At 41.8% G+C, this 26,669-nt stretch overlaps 2 protein-coding genes across 5 annotated transcripts in view; both read left to right on the top strand.

Moving 5' to 3' along the window:
* The window catches only part of ACOX1 (acyl-CoA oxidase 1), a 35,810-nt gene extending 19,032 nt beyond the window's left edge, over positions 1-16,778 (top strand). For both annotated transcript variants that reach the window (XM_048489953.1, XM_048489952.1), the window contains exons 5-14: positions 1,065-1,184; positions 4,080-4,195; positions 5,797-5,966; positions 6,450-6,612; positions 9,669-9,859; positions 11,431-11,610; positions 12,185-12,287; positions 12,381-12,524; positions 13,491-13,697; positions 15,166-16,778. In XM_048489953.1, coding sequence (XP_048345910.1) covers positions 1,065-1,184; positions 4,080-4,195; positions 5,797-5,966; positions 6,450-6,612; positions 9,669-9,859; positions 11,431-11,610; positions 12,185-12,287; positions 12,381-12,524; positions 13,491-13,697; positions 15,166-15,216 — 1,445 coding nt within the window. In that variant the 3' untranslated portion in view covers positions 15,217-16,778. The remainder of the gene's footprint in view (positions 1-1,064; positions 1,185-4,079; positions 4,196-5,796; positions 5,967-6,449; positions 6,613-9,668; positions 9,860-11,430; positions 11,611-12,184; positions 12,288-12,380; positions 12,525-13,490; positions 13,698-15,165) is intronic.
* A 3,325-nt stretch (positions 16,779-20,103) lies between these two features.
* Positions 20,104-26,669, top strand: part of FBF1 (Fas binding factor 1) — a 42,599-nt gene continuing 36,033 nt past the window's right edge. The window contains exons 1-9 of one of the 3 annotated variants that reach the window (XM_048491106.1): positions 20,104-20,159; positions 22,008-22,142; positions 23,413-23,440; positions 24,041-24,082; positions 24,373-24,469; positions 24,879-24,939; positions 25,315-25,365; positions 25,487-25,622; positions 26,252-26,335. In XM_048491106.1, the coding sequence (XP_048347063.1) occupies positions 22,140-22,142; positions 23,413-23,440; positions 24,041-24,082; positions 24,373-24,469; positions 24,879-24,939; positions 25,315-25,365; positions 25,487-25,622; positions 26,252-26,335 (502 nt within the window). In that variant the 5' untranslated portion in view covers positions 20,104-20,159; positions 22,008-22,139. The other 2 variants (XM_048491105.1, XM_048491107.1) reach the window with 2 other exon arrangements.

Genomic DNA, 26,669 nt, shown 5'->3' on the forward strand with positions numbered 1-26,669 from the left:
TCGACTAGGCTTCCTGCTCTGTCTTGATTCTCCACCTGTGTCCCTTACTTCCTGCATTGCAGGCACAGTCTTTCCCAAGCTAGTACTCAGTAAAGCTTTCAGACCGACCTGTTTGACCACTTTTGCATGCATCTGGGGTGGGGCTGTGGTAGAGCATCTGCTTGGCATGCAGCGCATCCCAGGTTTAATCCCCAGCATCTCCAGTTTAAAGTATTGTGAAAGACTTCTACCAGAGACTGTGCAGTGCCATTGGCCATCTGAGTGCACAATACTGACTCTGATGGACCAATCATCTGATTCAGTATAAGGTATCAGCAGACTTAAAGCGGAGCTACTTAGCGTAGAGAAGAAGGTCTAGTAGTCTTCCTGCACTCACTGCACTCTCTTAGGAAAAGAAAACTGTCCACGCAAGATGTTCTTTCCAATAAGAAGGTTTTACTTAGCAGTTGCAAGATTACACAAGACTATACTAGATAAGACTACAATGCTATACAGAATACTTCAGAAATACTTCAGTAATCGATTAGAATAGTAGGGAATCTGCGGCTTCCTTCCGAGATGCTCAGGAACTGAGAATTCCCATCAGCCTCTGTCTAGCACGCTAACTGGCCAATGCTGGCAGGGGTATTGATGAGGAATCGTAGTTCCTCGAATTGATCTGTGGAGAGCCGCAGGTTCCCTACCCCTGCACTAGAACAAGAACAGACTAGAAGACTAGAATAGAAACAATGCACAGCTTTCTTATGCATTCAAGCTAGGTACTTTTCCCAGCAACAGTCTCACTTTGGACCAAAGTCACAGTTGAATGCACCAATTGCATTAAAGGTCAACTGTAGCTGGTTGCCCCCAGACTTCCTGGCTCCTGGCCCCTGTTGCTGGGCAAACCTCTTTGCTGTCTAGAAAATGACTTTGTGAACCTTTGTTTTATATATCATGACATAAGGCAGTTCCATGTGACTGCTGGCTAACAAAGTTAGTATTCAGCAAATATAGGAATAATTTAATATTTAGTGGATTGCATAGCATCGTCCGCATGCTCAGTTTTTTGTTTTTATTTCTTTCAGTGGGTAAAACATCAAACCATGCTATTGTTTTGGCGCAGCTTTATACCCAAGGCCGGAGCCACGGTTTACATGCATTCATTGTGCCTATACGCCAGTTGGGAACTCATGAGCCGCTGCCAGGTATGGACCTGTGCTTTGCTTGGAGGAAAGTGGGTGGATATTAGTTAGTATTTAACTGTATGGTATACTGCAAGTGATTTGGTGTGGTTATGTTAGTTAAAGGTATACATGAGAAAAAAAAGTGCAAGTCTTCATCCAATCAACCAAAACTGGGTTTTGTATTGGCACTAGCTGAGTTGTTGGTTAGTCGTCTAGAGCATAGGTGTCAAACTCGGGGCCTCCAGATGTTATGGACTACAGTTCCCATCATCCCCTGCCAGCATCATGCTGGCAGGGGGTGATGGGAACTGTAGTCCACAACATCTGGAGGGCCGTGAGTTTGACACCTGTGATCTAGAGTCTCCAGGGGTGCAAGGTCCCTGAAAACTCTTACGCAAATGGGGCTCAGATTGCAGGGTATTAAGTGAAGGATATTACAAAGGCTACTAGGAGAAGGTATGACAACATACATAAATAAAGTAGATGAAGTGTGCCTAGAAAGCTGTGTCTGCATGTAGATTAAGTTTGGGCAAGGACTGAACAATTGAAAACAGCTTGTGTGGAGATTTCTTTGCTGATATCTTTTATGAGAGTCATTCAGTATCTTTTTATTCTAAAGAAGCTCTTGGGTCCTCATGCTAATGCTGTGGGCAGGGATGGGTGGGGTACAAATATAATTTTAAAAATGCTGTCTTGTGAATCACAGTTCATCAAGATGTCTCTACAGTCAAACTGATTGTGATTGTAATTAATGTCTTATCCCTGGCCCCTTCCATACATGCAGAATAATGCACATTCAGTCCACTTTCACAATTGTTTGAAAGTGGATATTGCTAATCTGCACAGTAAAATCCAGCTTCAAAATGCATTGAAAGTGGATTGAAAGTGCATTATTCTGCATGTGCGGAAGGGGCCCCTGATCGGCACTCAAAGTGGTTTACTGCAGTAGCACATTTATACAAACTGGTATAAAATTACACGTAGAACAGTACTGGCTGTGTATTAGGAGTGGCTGGGTCACTCATTGGCCATAGTCTGCAAGCTATAGGCCACTAATTTTTTTGCTCTTGACAAAAGGCTTGCATCTCTTACTGCACTACCTAGTCTTTATTCAATTACATAAGTGCTATCAAGTTGCAATCCCAGCAGGGTGCTTTCAAGGCAAGTCAAAAGCAGAGGTGGCTTGTCATTGCCTTCCTTTGCAGAGTCCTCCTTAGTGATCGCCCACCCAAGTACAAACTCTGCTCAGCTTCTAAAATCTGATGAGATTGACATGTTCCTCCTCCTCTCTCATGTAACCTTTATGCCTACAAATAAAGAGCCAGAAGTGTAGCTAAGATGTTGGGCAGATCTGCCTTGTAATTTGATGTGGCTAATATGAAAATGCCTCTCACATGGATCCAGATAAAAGAACCATTCTGGACATCATGATGATTTCCAGAGTGCTGCTTCTGGAATCTAGACATCGGTCAGAACTGAAAGGATTGTAGGAAGGATTTCACATTTTGTCAAAGGCTTTCATGGCTGAATTCAACTGGTTGTGGTGGGTTTTCCGGGCTGTGTGGCCATGGTCTGGTGAAGCTTGTTGCTAACATTTTGCCTGCATCTGTGGCATCTATATCTCACTAAACTTTCCCTTCTCACCAGACACAGTGTGTAACAGACTTTTCTCTGTGATACCCCTCTGAAGATGCCAGCCACAGATGCAGGCGAAACGTTAGGAACAAGATCTACCAGACCACGGCCACACAGCCCAGAAAACCCACCACAAAAAAATTTCACATTCATTTTTCTGATTATATAAATGCACCGTCTTTGAGAAGGACAGTTCAGAGATGTATCCAAAACAGCTTGAGAAGCTAAAATTGTAAATTAAAATCTAAAAAGATCCCCTATGTGTACAGGAACAGTTTGAACATTCACTGTGAGGCCTTTTGTTCTTGCGTTGGATTAGACCACTAGGCTAATCCCGGTTTGGTCCTCCCGGTTTGGTCCTCATCTGACCCCGACATCTGGGGCATCTGTCAGCTAACGAGGCCACCATGCCTCCCTCGGGGGGGGGAGGGGAGGGTATTTTAAAATTAGGATGCTGGACCCATTCATATCCTTATTTTTTGATAACTACTATTTAGCTGTTGCTGCTTTTAATGTTTTAGTAACTCTGTATTGTTGTTTTTATCTGTTGTACACCGCCCAGAGCCCTCCGGGGATGGGGCGGTCTAAAAGCCTCATTCATGGATGGATGGATGGATGGATGGATGGATGGATGGATGGATGGATGGATGGATGGATGGATGGATGGATGGATGGATGGATGGATGGATGGATGGATGGATGGATGGATGGATGGATGGATGGATGGATGGATGGATGGATGGATGGATGGATGGATGGATGGATGGATGGATGGATGGATGGATGGATACATGGATACATGGATACATGGATACATGGATACATGGATACATGGATAAAGCTACTGACCATCCACTGAAGAAAAAGCAAGAATGCTCTGCAACATGTCATGCCTAGCCTATAGGTAGAAGTTTTTCAGATTAAGACAGACCTTTTTTGCAGTCTCTGTCCACAGTCAGAATTCTCCATCATTCCTAGTCAGATTGAGAGTCCATTAAAAACATGTTAAGTTTCTCCATCAAGTCAAATTCTGTAATGTTAAATGAAAGATGCCACTCCCTTGGTTTGTCAACATAAATTCATCCCTGTCAAGCACAGGCAGGACTGCACAGGCTCTTCAGCAGTACACTTCAGAAATGCATCATTCATCTTGTCACAGTCTGTGGTACTAATTACTGATTATTGTGGCAAAATATTGTGTTATGGATACCCTTTTAACTCTATATTGTTAAGCCTCAAGGTGTCTCCTGCTTATCCCTACTGCTGTGCCCTCTTTGCCAGGCATCACTGTTGGTGACATTGGACCAAAATTTGGTTACGATGAAATGGATAATGGCTACTTGAAAATGGACAATTTTCGCATTCCCCGAGAGAACATGCTAATGAAATTTGCCCAGGTAAAGTGTACTCTCTTTGTAGTTTGGCCATGGAAAATGCATAGTTATTCAACCACTTAAGAAGAGACCCTTACAATTATTCTCCTAACTTTCTATTTAACAGAACCATTGTTTTTAGAAATGCTATTTTTCAAGAGGCAGCTCTCCACTAGAAGAACAATCAAGTGTTCATTAATATGAAATCCTACTTTGTTACCAGGGAATGCTGACTTATAAAGTTCTACTTAATCTGTGGTTCTTGCTCTCTGGAAGCTCGTTCTTCTCGGGAATGAATCAGGGTTGTAATCATACAAAGCAAGCAGAAACTATGCTTGTAAACATTGTGGCGCCAGATCAGTGAAAATATCTCCTTGGTCTTCTTGTCCCTATAAATTGAAGCTAATAGGCACTTGGGTTTTTAGCCCATTAACCTCATACTTCTTCCTGTCACAGCTTCTTCTTCCCTGCCTACTGAATGAATGCTAATAATGTATAATTAGTAGCTGACCTCATTTCATCTATTTCATGGTTCCTGCAGTCTACTCTCTTGCACTATCTTGTGTTACTTTTTATAGACATATTGAATCCTACTGCTTACTTAATCTGATCTTTTGATAATTGTGGTAATCTGATTTTTCCAGCTCATAATTAGGGTGGATATATCACTGCTTGAGCAGCCAGAGAAACTTGGGTTTTATTTAAAGCCAGAAGAGTTGGGATTTTTTTTCTTTCATTTCGTTTATACCCCACCCTCCACCGAATAAAAAGCTGAGGCCTTAGGGCAGCTCCAAACGCGAGTCACAACATTATGTAAAACTAGGGGAGGAGTTTTGATTTTATTTAAATGTTGTCGAAAGTTTCGGCCAAAACATGGAATGTGAGTGGAATATTTATATGCTTCTTTTCTCCTGGAATATGGGATCCAAAGCAGTTTACAGCTTTTTATGCCATAATCTGGAAACAGTGTAATGATTCAAAGCCCAAATACATTGATGCATGCATTACTGACACTCCTTTTAATACGGAAACCAGATTTACACAGCCCTTTCTTGCCATCATTCACACTTGAGAAGATTGCATTATCAACTGCAAAATATGTAAAGCGGCAAAATATGCCCACTGACTTGGAGAAGGCAAATCTGCAGGCCAAAGCAGCAGTTGCCTCCTTCACATTCCCAGGTAGATCCTCGAAAGCTGCTCTAAAGAACAACTGTTGGCCTGTTTATATGGGCCCTGTGGCACAGCAAGATGTATATTGGCTAAAGCATTTCTATATTGGGGTTTCTCCTCAGAGGGACTTAAAGAAGTTTACAGAGAATGCCAAGCTAACTGAACTATTTAAACAAATAAAAAAAAGAAAACAGAAATATATTGGGGCCGGTCCTGGTCAACTGAGATGAGTTACAGTCCTCAGGCTATGAACCAGTATCCAAGAGCTCTTTGCCCAGTTTAGACCAAGTGCCTGCAAGGAGAGGACAAACACAGTCCAGATCAAACATCAGCAAGCCAGTGGAATCTTCTTCAATCTCCCCCCCCCCCTTGCAAATATATCCATGTAAGACTATAAAAGTGATGCTAGATGAATAGAGCCTTCAAATCAGTGTGCTGTTTTCTTCTCTTAGGTTGAACCGGATGGCACATATGTGAAACCTCTCAGTGACAAGCTGACGTATGGCACCATGGTTTTCATCCGCTCAATCATTGTAGGTGATTCAGCTCGCTCTTTAGCCAGAGCATGTACAATTGCCATCCGCTACAGTGCTGTAAGACACCAGTCTGAATTGAAACCAGGGTAAGGAGTGAGGCTGTTTGCTGAGAGAGGTTTTGAGTCATGGATTGAGATTCTTAACTTGACTAGCGCATAGCAGTCTGATCAGTTCCTGGCAGGTTGTGGACTGGTGGCAACCCTTTGCATCCATTTCCAGGCTTCTTCAGACTTGAGAGATGCATTTTTTGGTCGGCCATAATAGCTTTAGGCCGAGCTAACGCTTCTTAAGCCTGGATGCCTTCAAATCGCTGTAAAGAGGGAACAGGAGCGTATTATTGGGCCCGGCAAAAATTAAAAGTGCACCGATCACAGCAACCCCCCCGCTTCGTGGCGCTACCCGGAATTTCCATAACCTTGCTGTTGCGGGTTCATTGAAGTATCATCGCTGGAACGCCAGTTGACCTTAGCCGAACAAAATAAGTGGCTAAAATCAGTGGAACTCTGGGAGCAACTGATCCGGCAGCAACCATTTCGCTCTTTATTTCACCCTCTTGCCTTCTGCTGCAGGGAGCCAGAGCCCCAAATATTGGATTATCAGACTCAGCAGTACAAACTTTTCCCTCTTCTGGCAACAGCCTACGCCTTCCACTTTGTGGGAGCCTATATGAAAGATACCTATCGTCGCATCACCGCAGATATCAATGATGGAGATCTGAGAGAAATGCCAGAGGTGAGAAGGCAGTTGAAATGCTACACAAAGGGTTCTCTTTCATTTTAAAAAAAAACTGGAAATAGAAGGGAAGATGATAAAGAAAGGAATGGGGGAAAGTGAGAGGGTGAATTTGACAGAGAAATGTTCAGATAGAATGCAGTTGCCTTGAAAAGTTCAGTGTAAAACCAGTGGACTGTGAACTATGTCCACAAGATCACTGTGCCCTCCCCCAGAAAATTGCATCAAGATATGCATATCTGGGAACAGCAGAGAAAATATGCACTTTCAGCTACGAGATTGGAGGCGAGGCAGATGCAGAACTGAGATTAAGTTCTTTGCAACCACAAGGATTCGTAACTGGGTTCAGATCAGGGAGGCATTTCATCAGACATTTGGAATTCAGGTTAATGAAAATTTTTAACCCTCTGGTTCATTTCAAGTTCAGTCTCAAACTAAGAATGTTATATGGCAGTGATGGTGAACCTTTTCGAGACCGAGTGCCCAAATTGCAACCCAAAACCCACTTATTTATCACAAAGTGCCAACACAGCAATTTAACCTGAACACTGAGGTTTTAGTTTAGAAAAAATGGTTGGCTCCAAGGCACACGTTACTCAGGAGTAAGCTTGGTGAAGCAACTGTTCAACGCTTCAAATAGGTGAATCACGATCCTAGGAGGGTTTACTCAGAAGCAAGCCCCATTGCCAGCAACTGAGCTTACTCCCAGGTAAAGGATCATGCCCAAGCCAGCCTAGATGTGTGTGTGTGTGGGGGGGTGATTTTCCACCCCCCTCCCACATGATGAACTCTGTGTGCGAGTGCCCACAGAGAAAGCTCTGAGTGCCACCACTGTTATATGGTATCTAGTGTGCTGTTTTTGATCATTGTCATGTTGATTGCTTCCCTTGAGAGCAAAGAATGGCACCAAAAGCACTTTTTCCAGAATTGTAGATCGTATTAGACCATGGCAAGGACAAATTTCAATCCCCAGATATTCTTTCTGTACTGACTTACAATACAGAAACAGGCTACCATTTTGGCAGACACCAGCCTTTTCCCCAGCAGCAGTAATATAATGCTACAGTGCAACCACAAGTAGATATTCAGGACACGGATGGATGCACACACAAAAATAACATACAGCTGCGAAGTTCATGGCTGGGTTAGAAAAGGCTGTGACATTGAGCTAGATCATCGGGAGGAGGGTTAGCTTGGAGAAAGACCCCATTGGACACCAGTTTTTATACAATTATGAATAGCTGAAGAAAACAGAAAATATTCTTCAATATTTGTAACTGAAGGTTGGATTTGCTTGAAAGGAAGATGACCCTGAACATAAGAGAGCTTGAAAAAAAATGTTACACACCAATTTTTTTTAAACTGGACATAACTGTAAATAGTCTGTGAATACAAGACAACCATCTCTTTTTTGATAGCAAAAAGACAATAATCCTAGAAAAAGCTGAAGACAGCAAAAAGACAGGGAGACCCAAGATGAGGCAAATTGACTCAATAAAGTCATAGCCTTCAGTCTGCAAGGCCTAAGCAAGACTGTTATCAACAGGAAATTTGGGAGATCATTAATTAATAGGATTGCCATAACATAATTCATAGGATTGCCATGACACCTCTGGCTGGCCTCCCTCTGGTGGAACAGGCTCCCTAGAGAGACTCAGGATCATGCGAGACAAGCTCAAGAGCAGGGCCTGTAAAACGGACCTGCTCCGCCAGGCATTGGCCAGCCGGGCTGAGTGTGGTTCCATCGTCCCGGCCTCCTGTGGGCTTGGGGGTGGTGGGGAGGGAATGGGAGGGTTTTTACTGCCATCTGAGTATATTTTGTAGTTTCATTCTGTATTTTATTCTGGTTTTATCAGTAGTTATATTGTTATTGGTTTTAAATGTTACTATTAATAGTATACAGTGATGTGCACCACCCTGAGTCCTTCAGGGGAGGGCGGCAAATAAATGTGATGGATGGATGGATGGATGGATGGATGGATGGATGGATGGATGGATGGATGGATGGATGGATGGATGGATGGATGGATGGATGGATGGATGGATGGATGGATGGATGGATGGATGGATGGATGGATGGATGGATGGATGGATGGATGGAGTTGAAAGCAACTTCATAGCACTTGTCACACACATTTACACTTGGGGAAAAAACTCCTAGGCTTTCACTGGATCCATTGACTATGGCGGTAATTAGTATCTTGTGCTCTACTGGGGCTTTTGTGCAGGGCTGTGCTTGTTTTGTGGGGTGCTTGGCCTTTTCCATTGTACGGCCAACTGTGTATGGGCAATGCTGTGGTTTTGCTAGCGTAAGCTTTTGCCAGTATTAGGAAGCTTTCCCAATCTGGGGCAGCTTAGAGATCCAATTAACTTCTGCCATGCCACTGAGTGCACCCCTTTCCCCGCTGTTGCAGTAGCTTGCACAGTCATTGCTCTGCAGCATTAACACAATGGGACATTTTAGAGAGATGCTGCCACTGCACTTAGATTACTCTATGCTTTCACACACACCATGAACTGCAGTGTTAGCACCCAGAGTCCGATCAAGTCAGGGAATTTTTATATTTCAATTTTCACTTTGAGTTAAGGCTTACGAGCAAACAAATTCAGGAGACAACTGATATATTTGACTCTTCAGACTAAAAAAATCAGTCACAGATTATTGTTTCAAATATATTGCTACTTTGAAATTCAAAAATAATGTTGATTTTTTTTCTTTGTCATCTACCGGGGTCAAGATAAGCACAGAATAAAATGCCCCCTCTCCTGCTTCTCCTCCTCAGCATTTTAAGGGAGATGTCTCCTATGGGACACTTTGTATGATTTATATTGCTGCTGTTGTGGTCAAATAAAGGTCCATAGAACCCAGGGAACAGGTAAAACTAGCTAACGCCTAGATTTTAGAGAGCTTAGAGTTTCACCAGAGGAAAGTTTAGGAATTTTTCCCTTTCTTCCTACCATGATAGTAAGTCAGAGAATACTGTTTACTGTCACATGTTATAGCCCAGCAAAAAATATCCTATATGACTGAATCCTAACTGTTCTTTCTCCTTCAGCTCCATGCGCTGTCTGCAGGGTTAAAGGCTTTCAGTTCCTGGATTGCCAATGCTGGCATTGAGCAATGTCGGATGGCATGTGGTGGACATGGCTATTCTCGGTGTAGTGGTCTACCTGATCTTTATGTGAACTTCACACCCTCTTGCACCTACGAAGGAGAGAACACAGTCATGATGTTGCAGACGGCACGGTGAGGGGCCGCAGCTCTTAGTTTACTACTCAACTTTATACATCTTGCAGTCTTTGCTTTGGTCCTCCATGTGTCCTTCCTACTGCAAAAACTAAGCTCTTTTGGATGATCCCATCTTGTTGCTCTGGATGATCTAAGGCTAGAATATGTTCCTGATAGCCTTGCATATAGCTTCCACATAAGTTAGTGTAATGGGCAGAGGCGTAGCTCCAAGGGGAAAGGGGTGTGTGCGATGCACCGGGCGCCCCCCCCCAGGGGGTGTGGTGAGGGCATGGCGGGGGTGTTCTGGGGCAGGATGGGGGCGGAAGATGCACTAATGTGCCAGACGCTTTCCCCCCTTGCTACGCCTCTGGTAATGGGTATCGCCAAACAGTCAGATATTAACTATCATGAGGTCTTAACATGCATAAACCATTTTTAGCCCCTTTGTTACAGGATCAACAGTAACTCCCTAGCAATTTAAGCAAGAATGTAAGAGCAGTGCAGCTTTGAGCAGAACAAGTGCAAATCAAGAACTATCAACTAAGGGAGATTCAGACAGGAAAACATGGTTATCAAAAGGAACACAGCTGTTCTCATCTACTCTAGATAACCATCATGCCCCAGGACCAAACTGTTAAAGATTAATCGCATTATATCCATTTCTACTCCTATTGGAGTAGAGCAAAAGGAAACCTATCTCTCATAGAGCTGATTGAAGACAGGAAGTTTGTTCAAACTGGTCAGTCAGGATTGCCATGTTTTGACAGGTACACTTCCTTGTCAAGGAAGCCATTCCTCTGATACTGGCATTGACATCCTGTGAGGCTTCCTTGTACTGAACCAGACCTGTTGTCTGTTGTCAGTATTGTCTACTCTGACCAGCAGCAGCTTGTGGCACCTGCTACCTGATCTTTTAAGTGGAGATGCCAGGAATTCATGTGGGGCCTTCTGCGGGCAAAGTGGATGCAAGGAAACAAATCCAGTTCACCCAATGGGAGTGGGGAATCAAACCCGGTTCTCCAGATTAGAATCCACCATTCTTAATCACGATGCCATGCTGGCTCTCATACCACTGCTGATGCTGTTTGAAAAAGGGACATTTTAAGAATAGAAAGGTTACAATTCAGATATTTAGCCAGAAAATTCAGAATTTAAAAGTAGAAAAAGCCCTAAACCCCTAAAAAAAAAATAACGCTCCAGATTTTATTGTCAAGAGAAATACATCAAGCATATTTTCATGTACATGTGATAATGCTGGTGGATTTCCTGTGATGATTTTTTACCTTCCTGGCTCTCTTATCCATTGCCTTTGTGCACTTCTTGGAATTACAGATGTAATTGATGTATACATTTATTCACCAAACCCAGAAGCCCTTGATTTTGTTACTGTACAATGGTTGGCCTGCTGCTTCATACCCCTCCTCAAGAATAACATGGGGGCAAATTGTGGATCTGCAACGAGGGAGAGAATGTGAAAATTGTCCTCCTTTCTACTGCCAAAAAATGACCTTTAGAACCAACCCATGGCATCCACCTAGGTGATGTACTGAGATTTTAATTCATAAATATTTATTCTCTCTTACATTTAGGTTTCTGATCAAAAGCTATACACAAGTTAGTTCTGGACAGTTAGTTAGTGGCATGGTTTCCTATCTGAATGACCTACCAGGGCAACGCATTCAACCACAGCAGGTGGCTGCTCGGCCTGCAACACTGCATATCAACAATCCAACCAGTTTGGTGGAGGCCTATAAACTGAGGGCTTCTAGGTAAGTGAGAGCCTTATAGGAAATGTACCCTAGTGGTAATGTTGGCAACTTATCTTAAACAGTGTATGTCTATTATTCCCTAATATTAAAATAAATCGATCCGACACAGAGCCCTTCCATACCCAGAAAGGTAAGAGAATCTGCAAGTTGCTGAAAGATGTGCAAGGTACCACAGAAGTGTCACAAGAAATGGTTGTTGTGGCAAAACTTCTGAGGGAAGTGGTAACGAAGAAGTTTCAGATCAAACCAAAATATTTCAGTTGTGACACTTGCCCAGTATTTACTCATATGAAAGAATTTGGGGATACAGCGATCACTACCAGTACTATCTGTAGTAAACCAGGAGTAGAAAATTATATCACTGATGTTACAGATCAGGGAATCAAAGCTGAGAAGTTCTGCGTAGTTTTGTTCATATAGTCGAGTGCATGACTTTGCTGGAATTTATGCCCATGTCCATTTGTTGTTACTGTACCAATTCATCGGTTCATTTAGTATCCCACTCGGTTGACTTGACCTACTTATTTGGTGCAATTTTGAACAAACTATGATTATGTTCTTTTGTGCTGTGCAGACTGGTTGAATTTGCAGCAAAGAATTTGCAAGCTGAGCTAAACCGCAGGAGCAAGGAGGATGCTTGGAACCGGACTTCTGTTGACTTAGTCCGAGCATCTGAGGTTGGTACGGCCTCCAAATAAATCTGTTGTAGTAGCCTGTTTGACCCTGTGTGCTCCTGTGATCACATTTGCCCGTTTAATGTTATCTTCCAGGCACACTGCCACTACGTAGTAGTGAAGCTGTTTACTGCAAAAGTCTCAGAAATCGGTGACCCAGCCACTCGTGCTGTTGTTAACAACTTGTGTCTTCTCTTTGCACTTCATGGGATCAGTAAGCACAGTGGAGACTTCCTGCAGGTAAGTGGTAAGGTCCTGCTAGGAGATCTTAATCCACAATCCCTTGCTGCATGATGGCAAGGAAACCAACTGGAATTACACTAGCAATGGGGGCTGAAAGCATAAGGGAAAGCATTTTTTGTTAAATATGTCACCATAAGGACAAAAGGCAAAGGTGCATTGCTGTGGATTAAACAGAATGCTTGTGTGTGCATGCACGCATGTGAACTTATTGGGAGGATGTAAGCAGGAAGAGTGACCAGTTGCCAATTGAAGTAGACAGAATTCGGCTAGAGATGGACCTGCTTTGTAGATGCATAGGTGTCATACGAATGTGATAGTACTGTTTGTTATGAGGGAGTGTGATATCCATTTCTGAGCTGGGATTTGCATCATGTTCAAATTAATATCTTCAACTACACTCCTTTTATATCAGGACTGTAGTATAGGTTCTAGTTTAAATTTTGAGTTTTTGGTTGCCAGCATCCATGTAGTTTCTAGGGTGGCTGTCCTATATCACACTTGGGTTGGATCAAACGTCTTTTTATAACTAGCCTCTGGTCAGGCAGAACTTTGAGTCCACAGTCTCATCTTCATGTTTAAGTCTTCATGTTTAAGTCTCCAAATTTTGGAAATCCAAATTCACTTACGCTACCACAATTTCACTGTAGCCCTTCAGAAACCGTGTTTCTTTTTACACATATATTTTTAGTATACCTGTATGCTATTTGGATAAATAGTGCATGCCTTGTGTCCTACACTTCTATTAATTGGATAGTTCTTTGAAAACAGACATCATTAAACAAGGCCGGTGTATGAATGGAATCCATTCAGATTAGCCACTGATTTTCTGATTTGCAGGGATCAATAAGACACCTGAAAGCCTTGTTAACTTATTCATCTGTGACTCCCCGCATCGGAGAGCTAGCCTGCATTTATTGACAAGACTATATGGACATAAATTCTTGATCTTTCCTTTGATCTCAGGGAAGCATTTTGACAGAAGCACAGGTAACTCAGGTGAACCAGCGGGTGAAGGAACTCTTGGCATTAATCCGTCCTGATGCGGTAGCTCTAGTGGATTCCTTTGACTTCCATGATTCCTTTCTTGGATCTGTTCTTGGCCGATATGATGGTAACGTCTATGAAAACATGTTTGAATGGTCAAAGAAATCACCATTAAATAAAACAGAGGTAAGGAAATCCTTCCTACTTTCACCATAGAATTCAAAAAAAATTTTAATTTATATTTTCAGTTTTGACAGTATTTTCAAAATAATATAATGAAACACAGGCAAAAGTAGGAAGCAACATGTGGGGCCATTCTAGGTACCAGGAGACTCAAAATCATGACTCCCAGAAATCTCATGGTTGTGGATTCTGAAGGTGTAAGTGAAAGAAGCTCACACAAGATCATCATCCCAAATTTCCGTCCTCATTGGAGCACCTGTGATGTGTGAATGAAAGTTAATGACCTTCTCAGAGAATCTTGAGGAGGGCTCTTGAAAGGGAAATTGAAGAAGACCCTTGTATGCAAATTCAGTTCATGCCATGGGATTGCATGGCATGGATGCATTTTTTCCTCTTCAGAACAGAGTTTCAAGACAAGAAGCTACCTGAGTGAGTGTTTGTGTTCATAGTAACCACTTACCTCAAAAACCCAATAAAGGCTTCTTCTTCCCAATCTTAAATCACAGGGTAGAAATATGCAGGATAATGTCCCACAAACAGAATTACTTGAACGAACAAACTGTTGCTCAGTGAATCTTAAAGAGGATTTGACATGATTTTTGGATTGGCATTAGCAACTATGCTACATAGGTATTTGCTTAGGTTCCAATTCAGATATATTATATGTAAAGAATTAAAGGCCACAAGCTTATTGCAAACTTTTCCCTGATTGATTACAGTCCCTTGCAAATACTCATACTTTGAGGTCCTTTCTTATTTCGCTAAGGATGCATCAAAGATCTGCCCAAGATTATCATAGTAGAAGTGGAGATGAGAGAATAATTTGTGTGGCCATAACTCTCTTGTTCTCTGTGTGGCTTCAGAGAAGCTATGGAGTTTATGCTGGTTTTTGCATTTGAACATTAGAACATCTCAAATTGGGGATTCTGGAACTTCACATCAATATCTCTTTGCAGTTACTTTTCTGACTAGTGATATTTTCACTTTTAATGGAATGCTGTATATTGCTTATTGTTTGACTGTAACCCTGAGCATGTCTTATTCAGAGTAGATCTAGGCTACATGGTTCTCAGTGGACCACCACCACCATCCATATAAAGCAGTTTATTTTGAGGTGGACTGGATAAACTTTATGTGAATACCAAGGTGGAGAAATCTGATTGGTGAGAGCACAGTGGGGGTATTCTTGGTAGCTGCCCCTGCTCTTTGCAATTCTCTTTCCTTTGCACTGCAGACAGTTTAGTGTTAGGAGCCTTCTGGTGTCAGAGAAAAAAATGCTTCTATTTGAAAAAGGCCTTCAGTCTTTTCTCTCCAGTGTGTGCAAGTTTTAATTGCTGGCTACTATCTATTTTAAACTGAATATGGATTTTACTGTAAATCAACTTCAGTGTACAGGTTGTATTAGAAAGGAAGGGTATAAATCTTCAGTGTGTGTTTTAAAATAACTAATTAAGCTTATTTCTTCCAACAGGTCCATGAATCTTTCCACAAACACCTGAAGCCAATGCAAGCCAAACTGTGATGAAATTTGGAGCCATTGCTCGTACGCTATTCCAGTCCCCAGATTTGATGTCATCTACCCTATGTGCCCTTGAATCACTTGGCAAATCTAAATTTCCATAGGGTAGCCAATAACTCACTTTGCTTGTTCATTTTTAAAATAGGGAGGGGATTAGTCCGGGGAACACAAGATGATATGAAGTGCAATTTGTAATTATGTTTAGAAACTAGCCCTTTTTAATCATTCAGAAAAGCTTTACAGATTGGTGTGAGGCATTGATTTTGTGAAGCACTTAACTGCTGAGCAACTCCATGTCACCTAGCAGGATTTTTACTACTAAGTAGTTGTATTCAGGAAACAGTTGATGGGAAGCAGCAGCACTTTTTCACTGTCGTACCTAATCTAGGCAAGAGTTGTCAGAACCCTCCAGCAAATCTCGTTCTATTTAGGAGTTAAAAGGCCTGGGCATTCTCATAATTTGCTTCATTGTCCAAGGAATGGACTTCTGACCTCATGGTGCAGGAAGAGAAATTCTGCTTTCTTGTATAGCAGTGCTATGTTGGATGGCATCTAGGAGTTCATATCCCTCTCATAAATAAAGTAAGAGTTCTAATTAAATCACACTGCTATGGTATGAAAGCACTTCCTGTCTCCAGCAGCTGCTGCTCCTTCTCTGGAATGGCTGCCCCCTTTCTCTAGTAACAGGGAAGGGGAAAATAGTACCGTGTCCTTGCTTTCAAACCTGGAGAAGAGTGCTTTCACCTTAGCAATTCTTTTAATTTGCATTATTTCGGATCTGTAAAGCTTTCGTCATGGGGTAAAAACAAATCTTACTTGTTCCATTTTGTCCTGGAAGGCAGAAAAGAACTCTTTCTGAAGCACTCACACTATTTTAGACATTTATTTATACTGTTGTGCCCTGAACTTATGGAATTGTATCGCTAGAATAGATGCAAAGAGTGACTGTTGTCCATTCCAATTGTAAAGCTAAGTGTGTATGAAGACTGGCATAGCAGAAGGCTGATACTGCATATTCCTGATGCCATATGCCACAAACAGAGCTGATATACCACAGCAGGGAGAGATTAATCTGTTAGGAGAATCATGTTTTAGCACTGTACAAAACTGAAATCCATTACACTAAAAATTGCTACACAAGGATAGATTCACGTAGCAACTCGAGTTTTCAGGACAACCAGCTGAAAAACTGGGGAGCTCCCTTCAGTTATATGAAGTTGTAATCAAAGAATCTGAACAAAGACTCTGGAAATGGACTCGTGGACTTGTTTTTTATCCCTACGTAGGTATGCTGCTTGGATTCTCTTAATATAACCTTCAGGCAGGGAAAGAAACATGTATTTTAAAACAGAAGTGAACTTTGATTGTAAAGTCATTTTTTAACTTCCTAGCTGCCGAAGCATTCCATTCTAAGATGTGATTACTGTATTGTTAACATGTTCATCCTGGACTTTGGTATACTTCAGTGGAATGCTGTATAAAAAACTGTACAGTTAAAAACCATCAATTGTACAACATGCATAGATCTTAATAAAGAAACTCACTTTCAGATAGTGTGACACAAATATTGTCCGTCTTTCTGCCTCTGATGCTTTATAAGAATGCAATGGGTGTTTCAGAGGATAGCCTGTTACTCAAAGTAAACGGTCTCAATGTTGGAGGAAATTCGCCTCAGACACAACTCAACCAGAAGGGGTAACTGAGATCTATAACCTGTGTTTACAGAAGGCCATTATGAAAATAAAAAAGGTTTTGGGGTGCTGTGTGGTTTCCGGGCTGTATGGCTGTGTTCTAGCTGCATTCTCTCCTGAGGTTTCGCCTGCATCTGTGGCTGGCATCTTCAGAGGTTCCTCTGAAGATGCCAGCCACAGATGCAGGTGAAACGTCAGTAGAGAGTGCTGCTAGAACATGGCCATACAGCCCGGAAACCACACAGCACCCCAGTGATTCTGGCCATGAAAGCCTTCGACAATACAAAAAAGGTTTTATTAATAAAATAACAAAAAGTAAATATTTTTTAAAACTATGAACATACACATACAAGGCATGCAAGATCTGACTAACAGCCCCTTCCAAAGGGGGGGGTGAATTCCCCACCGAAGGCAGTGTGGTGTTGCACCAGCAAATTTGCCCTCCCTGGGGCGCATGCCCAGTGGTGGGGCGGATGCATTGGCAGGCTGCTGTTGCAGCTCTCCACAGCACTCTAATGCAGCTCAGAATGCCATGCCAAAATTCCTGTGTAGTGGGGGTGATCCAGAGGTGTGGCCAGGGGAAGAGCCAAAACTAGTCAGCTTCCACCCAGCCATTGCCTCAACAATGCCAGAACCCAGGGCTTTGGACTTATCCCACCTTTTCAGTGGTATAAGTTCATTAAGCCCAATGGGGGTTTTCTGACAGCCGGAGGTTTTTTGTGTGTTTTTGGCTCCCTAAGCTACTGGGTACTCCCCTTGGGAATGGCAGGGTGGAGCAGCTGCAGTGCTGTAGCTGGGCACCCGGGCCTTTAGATGGGGCTATCAGAGAAAAAGGTAGAAGTTGGTTAGGGTTTCAGGGATGGGTGATACTTCTGCAGAGGAGATGTCCAGTGAAGGCAGTGCTGAAGAGGGAAACGGCTAGCATTTTCAGGAACAAAAGAAAGGGCCCACATGCAAAGTGTGTGTGTGTGTGTCCAACATGAATGGCCATAAGACTAATATTATTTTCACAAAATGGGTCCTGAGGCAGTTTGAGGTAAGCTAAGTCAAAGACAACAAAGTGATGGCTTTTCTGGGCTTGGGACAAACAGCTAGATGAGACTTGATGAGCTGTCAGAATGCAAGGGAATTCCTGGGCTGCTCTAAATACTGATTAATCACTTTGATGGATGCAGGTGATTGTTGGGTGCAGACATGGATGCAGAAGAGTGCCAGGATGGGTGCAAGTCAGAATAAGTATTGGTCAACTTGAAGCACTAATTAAACCACATTAGGGTGAGACAATGGAGATTAGCTAGCCCATTGTCCAACCAGGCACGCCTTTGGACCACTGGAAAAGTACAGCTGCCAACTACCTTCCCATCCTGGCTGACACACAAGATGGAGATCCAAAAGCCTCTGAGATGCACCCATTTTGTGTGGAGCCATGCCTTTCCCTTATGCTAGTTCTTGATCCCTGTGCCACTTAGGGCAAACTCTAGCGGGGGTGGGGGGTGGGTGTCTGGCTGCTTACAAGCCTGTCTCAGTGAAAATAAGCTATCCCAAGAGGGCATGGCAGTTTCAGAAAGTGGAGTTTATGGCATCACATTCCTGCTGTTCTCCCTCCCCAAGCTCCATTTTCCACAATACTATGTCCCAGACTTCCAGGAAATTCCAAAGGTGGAGTTGGCAACTTTAATCGGGCTAACTAAGCTCTTTAGTGTTGCTTTATGGCTATTTGATGCCTTTCCATTAATTTATTGGACCTCCTGTAGATCTTGTTAACAGCTAAAATAAACATGTTTATAGAGCAAAGGCAGTACAGTGCTTTCATCTAAGTGGTCCAGATAGCCTGCAAGTCGACGCCTTTATTTCTGAAGCAAATGTAGAGTCAGTGTCTCAACCAAGGTTGTACCCATTACATTGATGGGGTTTTTTTACAGAACAGGTTGTATTCAAAGCTATGAAGTCTTTCCTAAATTGCAGTTCACTTGCAGCCTTTTTCTAATAGTAGGAAAATATGACTGCAGTGAGGGGGGATAATATTCAGGGAGCACTCCCCTGAACCAATGGACTGATTGTACGGTTGCCAACCTCCAAGTGGTGCCTGGAGATTTAGAATTACAATTACAATTAATTTCCAGATCAGTTCAATTGACAGAAAGTAGTGACAGAAGAAAGTAGTTCTTCTGGAGAAAAAGGCTGCTTTGGAGGGTGGGCTTTAGCACTATTACCCCCTGCCCTCCTCAGGTTCCAGCCTCCATCCCTAAGTTTCCAAGAATTTCCCAACCCAGAGTTGGCAACCATAGCACTTCTTATTGTTGATTTTAAAAACCCTGAGCCCTCCGGGGGAGGGCGGTCTATAAACCCAATAAATAATAATAATAATAACCTTCAAACACTGGAATAAAGCTCACTTAGCCGAAATTATTTTGTATTCATATTAAGAAATGTATTTTATGTGGTTGTAAGACAGGTTTATGAAAGACCCAGATCAGCAATTTTTTAAAAAATTAGAGGACATGTTTGTTGCTCCCCCACCCCGGTGTATAATTAATTGTTGCCAAACTTCATTTCTCTGGTGGCACCCCCCCAGAAGGGTGTATTTAAATACACCCGCACCGCACTTACCCTGGGGCCTGCAGTTACTGATATCTAATACAACTTGTTCCTCCTAAACAAATCGTTACCGAAGCTTACCAAATATTTCTTATTACTAACTACGTCAGCTCCGTAAAGTTCTTCCATTCTTCTGTTTGCAGAGTGGCAAGTTAGCAATCTGCACGTGTTTCAATTACACCCACCTTGCATTCTGCGGAAAATAACTTGTGATTGACAAAACCCACCATTACAGAAGAACCCCAAAATTTTCCTTAATCCTAGTTTTCAATCTGATAAGAGACAAGGTTTTCCCCCCGCTTTCATGGGTGAACAAAAGCATCCGAACAAAAGCACACTGTTACCGGTAAATGGAAGATGCTTCATCTCTACAGCCTATGTGTTGCCTAGCCTATGCTAGAGATACTAGCCTCGGTGGGACGTGGGGCTCCGCTGGAATTATCATCTCCAGACTACCAAATTCAGTTCCCCTGGAGAAAAGGGATGTTTCGAAGGGTGACCTTTATGGCACTGTACTACCCCACTGGCATCCCAAACTCCATCCCAGGAAGGCTACAGCGGGCCGGAGATTGAAAGAACTACATTTCCCAAGATGCTTTGCGGCCGTTTCAAGGGGAAGTTTGCCCGGGCGGCTTCGACAGGAGCCGATTGTGCAGGGTGAGATTTGCTGCTGTCCTGGTCTTTTCCAGATAAGGGTGAAGGGTGCAGTTGCTCGCAAACGGTGGTGGCCTCTTTGGGGTTCCCCTACTCGCAGGAACGGGGCAGTTCTTGGGGAGGTTTTTCTTTTTGTCTGGCTACTATGGCAACCAGGGTTAAGCCTCCAAAATCAACAGTTGAAGGTGCGGAGCCGTAAAAACCTTAACCATATCTCTGTCAGAAATTGTGTTAATATGTAATATTAAATATGTTGTTGGGATCTTCATACCCAGTATTTCTGAAATTGAAGGGAGCTAAAATTATGCAAAATCAACAAAACGTAATGAAATCTAACAATGAAGCATGCTACTGGTTCAGTGTGTTGACTGAACAGGCAGCAGTGTTGCCATTCTTGTATGAGCCAGATAAAGCTAAAGACAACACACTGATTTTCCTGAGGCTTCTGGGATTGTTAACATCATTTAGTGTCTGAAAACAGGCAAACTGAATGGATTCTTGCCCCTAAATCTTCATCTAATAGTTCCATCCTAAGTAGAACTACACACTTCTAAGCCCAAGGATGTCACTGGACTTAGATGGGTATAACTGCTTGCGATGGCACTCGAAATCTGTTTTGTCTGTGCACCAAATTAGCCATGTTTCCAATAGTATGTGGGTGGGGATTAGTTCAACCGGTGTGATGTAAATTTAGAGCAATGATACTAACTTAGCGGCACAGGAGCTACATGTTTCCCAGTGTGGCATCAGTCCCATGTTCCAGGAATGTAAGCAAGGTCTCTTGTGGTTAGCAGATGGTTCCCACTTAGGAGCAGCTATCACTGCAGGGACTGGAGGAGGGGTAAGTTGCAACCATGCCTGAGCTGCGTATGCAGTGCCAGGGATGGAAGGAAAGGGTTTGCCCTCTCCAACAGACTGTGCCACCATCTTCACAGCCTCTGCACTCTTGTCCCAGGACCTGAGTGAGTGCCAGGGTGAGAGAAAGCTGGCTGCAGAGAAGAGAGAGTAGAACCACCAGCACCACAGTATACATTCAGGAAATTGAGCGAGTTGATCACAGTGGTGATGGTTTTGCTCCCCTTCTCCACAACTAGCTTGCTCTCCCCTGGGCACCTTGGCAGTCTCATTCTCTTGCCAAATCTCCCATGCCTTATGAGGAAGTTCCTTCTGTTTCCAGAAGGTATGGGACAGGATTAAAAGTGGTAGGAAGAGACATTAATTGCTCAGAAGTAATCTGATAATTTCAAAGGATGTAGTTTAATATTAATAGCTACATTAATATTAATTCAGACTGCAGAGGGACATTCTTTTTTGTGTGATCCATGACAGGGCTGTAGTTTACTCTTAGATGCATGGTTAAGATCAGCTTCATTAAGGTAGTGTCTAATTATGACTAAAGTGTTGGGCTGAGATACAACGAACTCAGGTTCACATCCTTGGTCAACTAAGAATGTTAATGGCTTTAAGGAAGTTACTATATGTGAATTTAATCTGCCTGATAGGGCTGTTATCAGGTTAAAATGCTGCTCAGATTTCCTTGGAGTAAAGGCAGTTTTAGTTGGGTAGCTGTGTTAGTCTGTAGATACAAAATAAAACAGGCATCCAGTGGCATCTTCAAGACTATAAATTTTATTCCAGCATAAGCTTTTGTGAGTCAGGGCTCCATCAGAGGCAGGAAAGTTCTGCCTTGTAGAAACTTATGTTGGTCTTTAAAATGACACTGAAGGAAAGATATACAATACAAATGTAATAATGTTTCTTTTTTAAATCAATATATTTGATTCACTTTTAAAACTTCAGTAACATTATATATATAGTGAATTTGTGACTGTTTATTGTTTGTTTTTCTAGATGAGCCTGGAGTAAATTTCTCCTGTGTGACTCAATCATAAATATAAGTGTAAAGATGAAAAAAGTCTAAGTTTGGACACTGGATATCAAGGGTGAAAGAAAAAGACAGAATATGCAGTTGAAAGCCTTGAAATGGTAAGAAGAACCTTACTGTGACCAGACTAATGGACATCATGGAGAATACTTTGTTCCATGTTCTTGTCAATCATAGAGTTCAAAAGGCAGGGATTCTTAGCATGACACTTGAGGGATGGGTTGAGATCATAAGGGGAAAAGGTGCTTTCAGGTATCTGGCCTTCATTCTCAGGGTCCAACTCTTCATGTTTTTGTGCTCCACAAATCTTTGTGATGACTGGCAACTCGAGTTAGGCTTCAAAATTAATCATATTACTAGAATTTGTCCATGCAATTAATTTTAATTGATATCATTATGAGAAGACTGTCTTATGTACACTGTGTGGCTGTTGGAGCACAGATAATTGGGCCACAAATGTGTGAAGAAGTAGATGGAGAATGTATATAATGGAAGAACAAACCATTCCCTTTGATTGCTGAAACACCCATTGGCATTGCCGTGTATTCACATACACAAGTGGACTTTAAACCCTTGTTTTCCTTTCTGTAGTTACTGTTCAACAGAATTCAATGAATCCCAAAGTAGCACTGAAATTAATGTAAAGTCCTGTAATCTCAAATGAAGTCTGGAGAATAGTTTAATTTGATAGCTGTCTGCTTTCCCTTCCTGTGGTGTTATGTCAATATACTATTATACCAAAATCCATCTCAGGTTCTCTGAGTTCCCAGCTTTATTATTTTTTGAAGAAAGTTGCTAAATCATATCTTTGCAGATAAGCTTGTTGCAATTTTATTTTGTAAATGAAAGGAAAAATTCAGAAAACCTGAGGTATATTTGGGGGGAAAATTATGATACTGTCAAATTGCTGATTAAACCCCTCTGCAGTAGAGAAAATAAAATATTACTGTGGTGGAAGTGGATATTGTTGAGTAGACAAGAGCAGGAAAATAAGAACTCTTCCACTTGCATGGCAGCAACCAAGCCTTTGCTGCAATCTTTCTCAAAACTTCTGAGCAAAGCAGATTTGAAAAGACTGAAGAAAATCTTGGAGGTTCACATATACAGCATGATAGGGAAGCAGAGAAGGACAGCATCAAAGTATTGTCGAAGGCTTTCATGGCCAGATTCAACTGGTTGTTGTGGGTTTTCCAGGCTGTGTGGCCGTGGTCTACCAGATCTACAAGATCTACCAGACCACGACCACACAGCCCAGAAAACCCACCACAACCAATAGCATCAAAGTTTGAACAAATAACCCATGCAGAAACACTTAGGCGCTGCTCACTTTGCTTTCTATTTTGTAATAAAGTGTCTGTCTTTTCTGTTTAGGCAATAAGGCACAAGAAAGGACTGAAAGGTAAGTTTATATTTTCACATTCTTGTGATCCTTTGGATACTGGATAAAGTTGAGGAAAGTGTCTCATAGATTGTTCCAGTGGACATAACAATGTGGTTATCAGTTTGAGACAGGAACAGAGTCAGTATCTCCTGGGATCCATTGTGGATGTAACACAGGCTCCGTACAAAACATGGTTTACAAATCCGGATCCAGCCTAATGAATTACCCCTTCCTTTCCTGAACCATAGTTAGGTATTATAACTAAACCTTAAGCAAGACCCTTGTGACACCTTAAATGCTAACTTTTTAATTCTAGCATAAGCTTTCATGGACTGGACAATGAAAGTTTAACACAGCTACTGCTCAAAAAAAAAATAACAATGACCACATTCCACCTTAACCATGTTTCAAACCCTGGATGAAAGTACTGTCTTAGTAAGGATTCAATAATATATCTGTACTAAATCCATGAGGTATGTTGATTGGTCAGAGCATTTCTTATCTCTGGAGTTCAGCTATGTTAAGGTAGCATTAAATAAGCTTTCCTATAGAAAGTTCATTGAAGAATTTATGCTGACCAGTCCTCTAAGGCTATGAACATGTTCTATCTCATTCCAGGCTCCATTGATGATGTCCTTAGTGATCTTCTTGGTGATGACGGTAAATAATAACAGAAGTGGGGAAAAGTGTTTTTAAATTAGTTTTTTTCACTCGTCGTAAATTAGGTATAATGAATGAATTATGAGAATTGAGGCCTTGCTTTATTTCAGACTGGCAGGACAATGAATAGTTTTACCATGCTGTTAATGTTTGTGCATTCTATATTCCACCCTTAGCTTTTTTATTAGAACTGCCAGTGTGAGGCACTGCTAAGCTCTTAAAGGGCTGGGATACACCAGAGAATTAAAACCTACACATCAGTCTCTTAAATCTTCATTTTTTATTTCCAGATGACACTCCCAAATTTCCCATTAAATCTAATAAACCTGCCTCATTTGGCAGCAGTGGAGGGAGACCCAGAGGAGTTGCCTCAGAGGTCAACAAAAAGTGAGTGATTGATATTTTATATTTTTGTACTACTTTCCGATATGCAAAACTTTGATGCTGTGGAATTGCTCTTTGGCAATCCTCAGTTCCCTGCCCCATCAGATATCTCTTAGTTTGGCTTCCCTTTTTCAAGGATCTTCCTAAACAAAGTTGCCACTTAAATTTCTTCTGAACTAAAGGAAAATTTGAAGCAAATTTAGGGGTTCTTCCTTAAGCACAGTACATCTGTACACAATACAGTAGGAAATTAAAATAGCTTTGATGACATGAGTAAAAATTTCTCACATTCTGCGTGCCCTTAGATTGTCATTATTTTGCCTAGAGCAGAATTCATATTTGAAGGAGTCCCCTCAAGAGAAACTACTCAGGAAAGCCAAGAGTTTGCACATTACTGTTACTTATGTTATAGGGACCCTCTGGACGATGACTTCTTTAGCAAAATGGCTCATGAGAAAGAGACAGAAGCAGAGGTGAGAGTAAATGCACAAGTTCTTTCTATGTGATAAACTAAGGTAGTTTTCAGGGTTATAATACAGCAACATGGAGAATTCATGCAGGTCACTCATGTCTGAAAATGTATTGTGGGAAGGAATATGTGTATATAGTTCAGTTGGAGACTGTGCCGCTCTGCTGAGCACTGCCAGAATATCATATTGAAAGGACCCATGGAATTTCTTCAACATGTTTTCATGGGCACCTATTACTTGTCTGGGTTAAAAGCCTTAAGTTAACGATAGGCATATAGAGAGACTGGTTGGCATTTGGATTAACTAGTTTGTAGATCGCCCTCCCCCAAAAAAAAGTTGGTATAAAAATAAAAATGTGTTTGTGTATTTGTCCTCAAGGATCCTGATATCTCAGATGTAGACCCAGAAGCTCTTCTAGAGACCTTAAAGGTAAATGAAGAAAACATTGCAGTGTAAAGGCAAGATGAACTTGCTGTACTTTGCCAATTGTGGATAAAAGGGGGTTTCCAAATCATTATGTTCAAAGTGTATGCACTTTCTTTTTCCTCAGGATATGGATGACATGGAAGCTGATCTTTTGGGTATTAAAAAGACAAACTCTCAGAAACCTGTGAAAGATGTGGAGAAATCTCAGCATTTATCTCAGCCAACAAAGTCAGGGAAGAAAGCAGCAGCTGACGAGAAGGGTGAGGTTGTTTTCTATCTCCACAATCTTTTCAAGGGAACTTTGAGAAAAGCATGATGATTTTATAATGATTCATCTTGTTTTAATAGCTGGACTTCGTTGTTATATGTAGTGATTCATTTCTATAACCAAGTATTAATGTGGAAATTATATTTTAGGGCTGCCTGTTCTATCACCTTTGTGACCCTGATATACAAGGGCAATTTTACCCTCATTGGCTGAGGCTTAATCCACATATCTGGAGTGGCATGATGAGATTGTGGTGGAAAAACTCTACAGTATGTTGCCTTCATCTCTGTGTATCTGATGCAAGTTATGCTCATGAAATAGTCATGTGACTTCTTCACAGCAGTCTTTTATACTATGCTGCTGCCCAATGCTTTTCATCAGTTTGCACCTGCATTCCCTGTCTCCCCCAGTCCTCCCAAGTTCTATTGTTTTCTCAGGTTGCTACTGAAAGAGATGAGCTGGAGACCCGCAAGAAAAAAGTGCTAGAAAAATAAGCACTTCCATGTTTCTGTAAAACTACTTAAGTCATTTTTTAAAACGAGAGAAACATTTGACTTTATGTTGCTTTATTATGCAAGAATTGGCATCACTGAGGTTACCATGGCTATTTTTAATATACAGGAGATTCTATAAGTGGAATGGATAAGAAAACAAGTTCTGCTCCTGCCACATCCAAACAGCTGATGCAGAAGTTGAGCTTTGAAGGTAGGATCTGATTGATGGTGCTCTTTGGCCCCTTCCGCACATGCAGAATAATGCACTTTCAATCCACTTTCACAATTGTTTGCAAATGGATTTTGCTATTCTGCACAGTAAAATCCAGCTGCAAAGTGCATTGAAAGTGGATTGAAAGTGCATTATTCTGCATGTGCAGAAGGAGCCTTTGTACATGTCAAGTTGCATTATAGAAAGAAATTTGGTGGGAGAAAAGTTGGCACGTGATATGTTTATACGCAATGAACATCAGGTCTAATGGACCCAATTTTGAATTGTTACAAAGTTTTGTTTTATTTTTTTTAAAATATCCCTCAATTAACAG

Source organism: Sphaerodactylus townsendi, linkage group LG03 (genome assembly GCF_021028975.2).
Source record: "Sphaerodactylus townsendi isolate TG3544 linkage group LG03, MPM_Stown_v2.3, whole genome shotgun sequence".
NCBI classification, from domain to species: domain Eukaryota; kingdom Metazoa; phylum Chordata; class Lepidosauria; order Squamata; family Sphaerodactylidae; genus Sphaerodactylus; species Sphaerodactylus townsendi.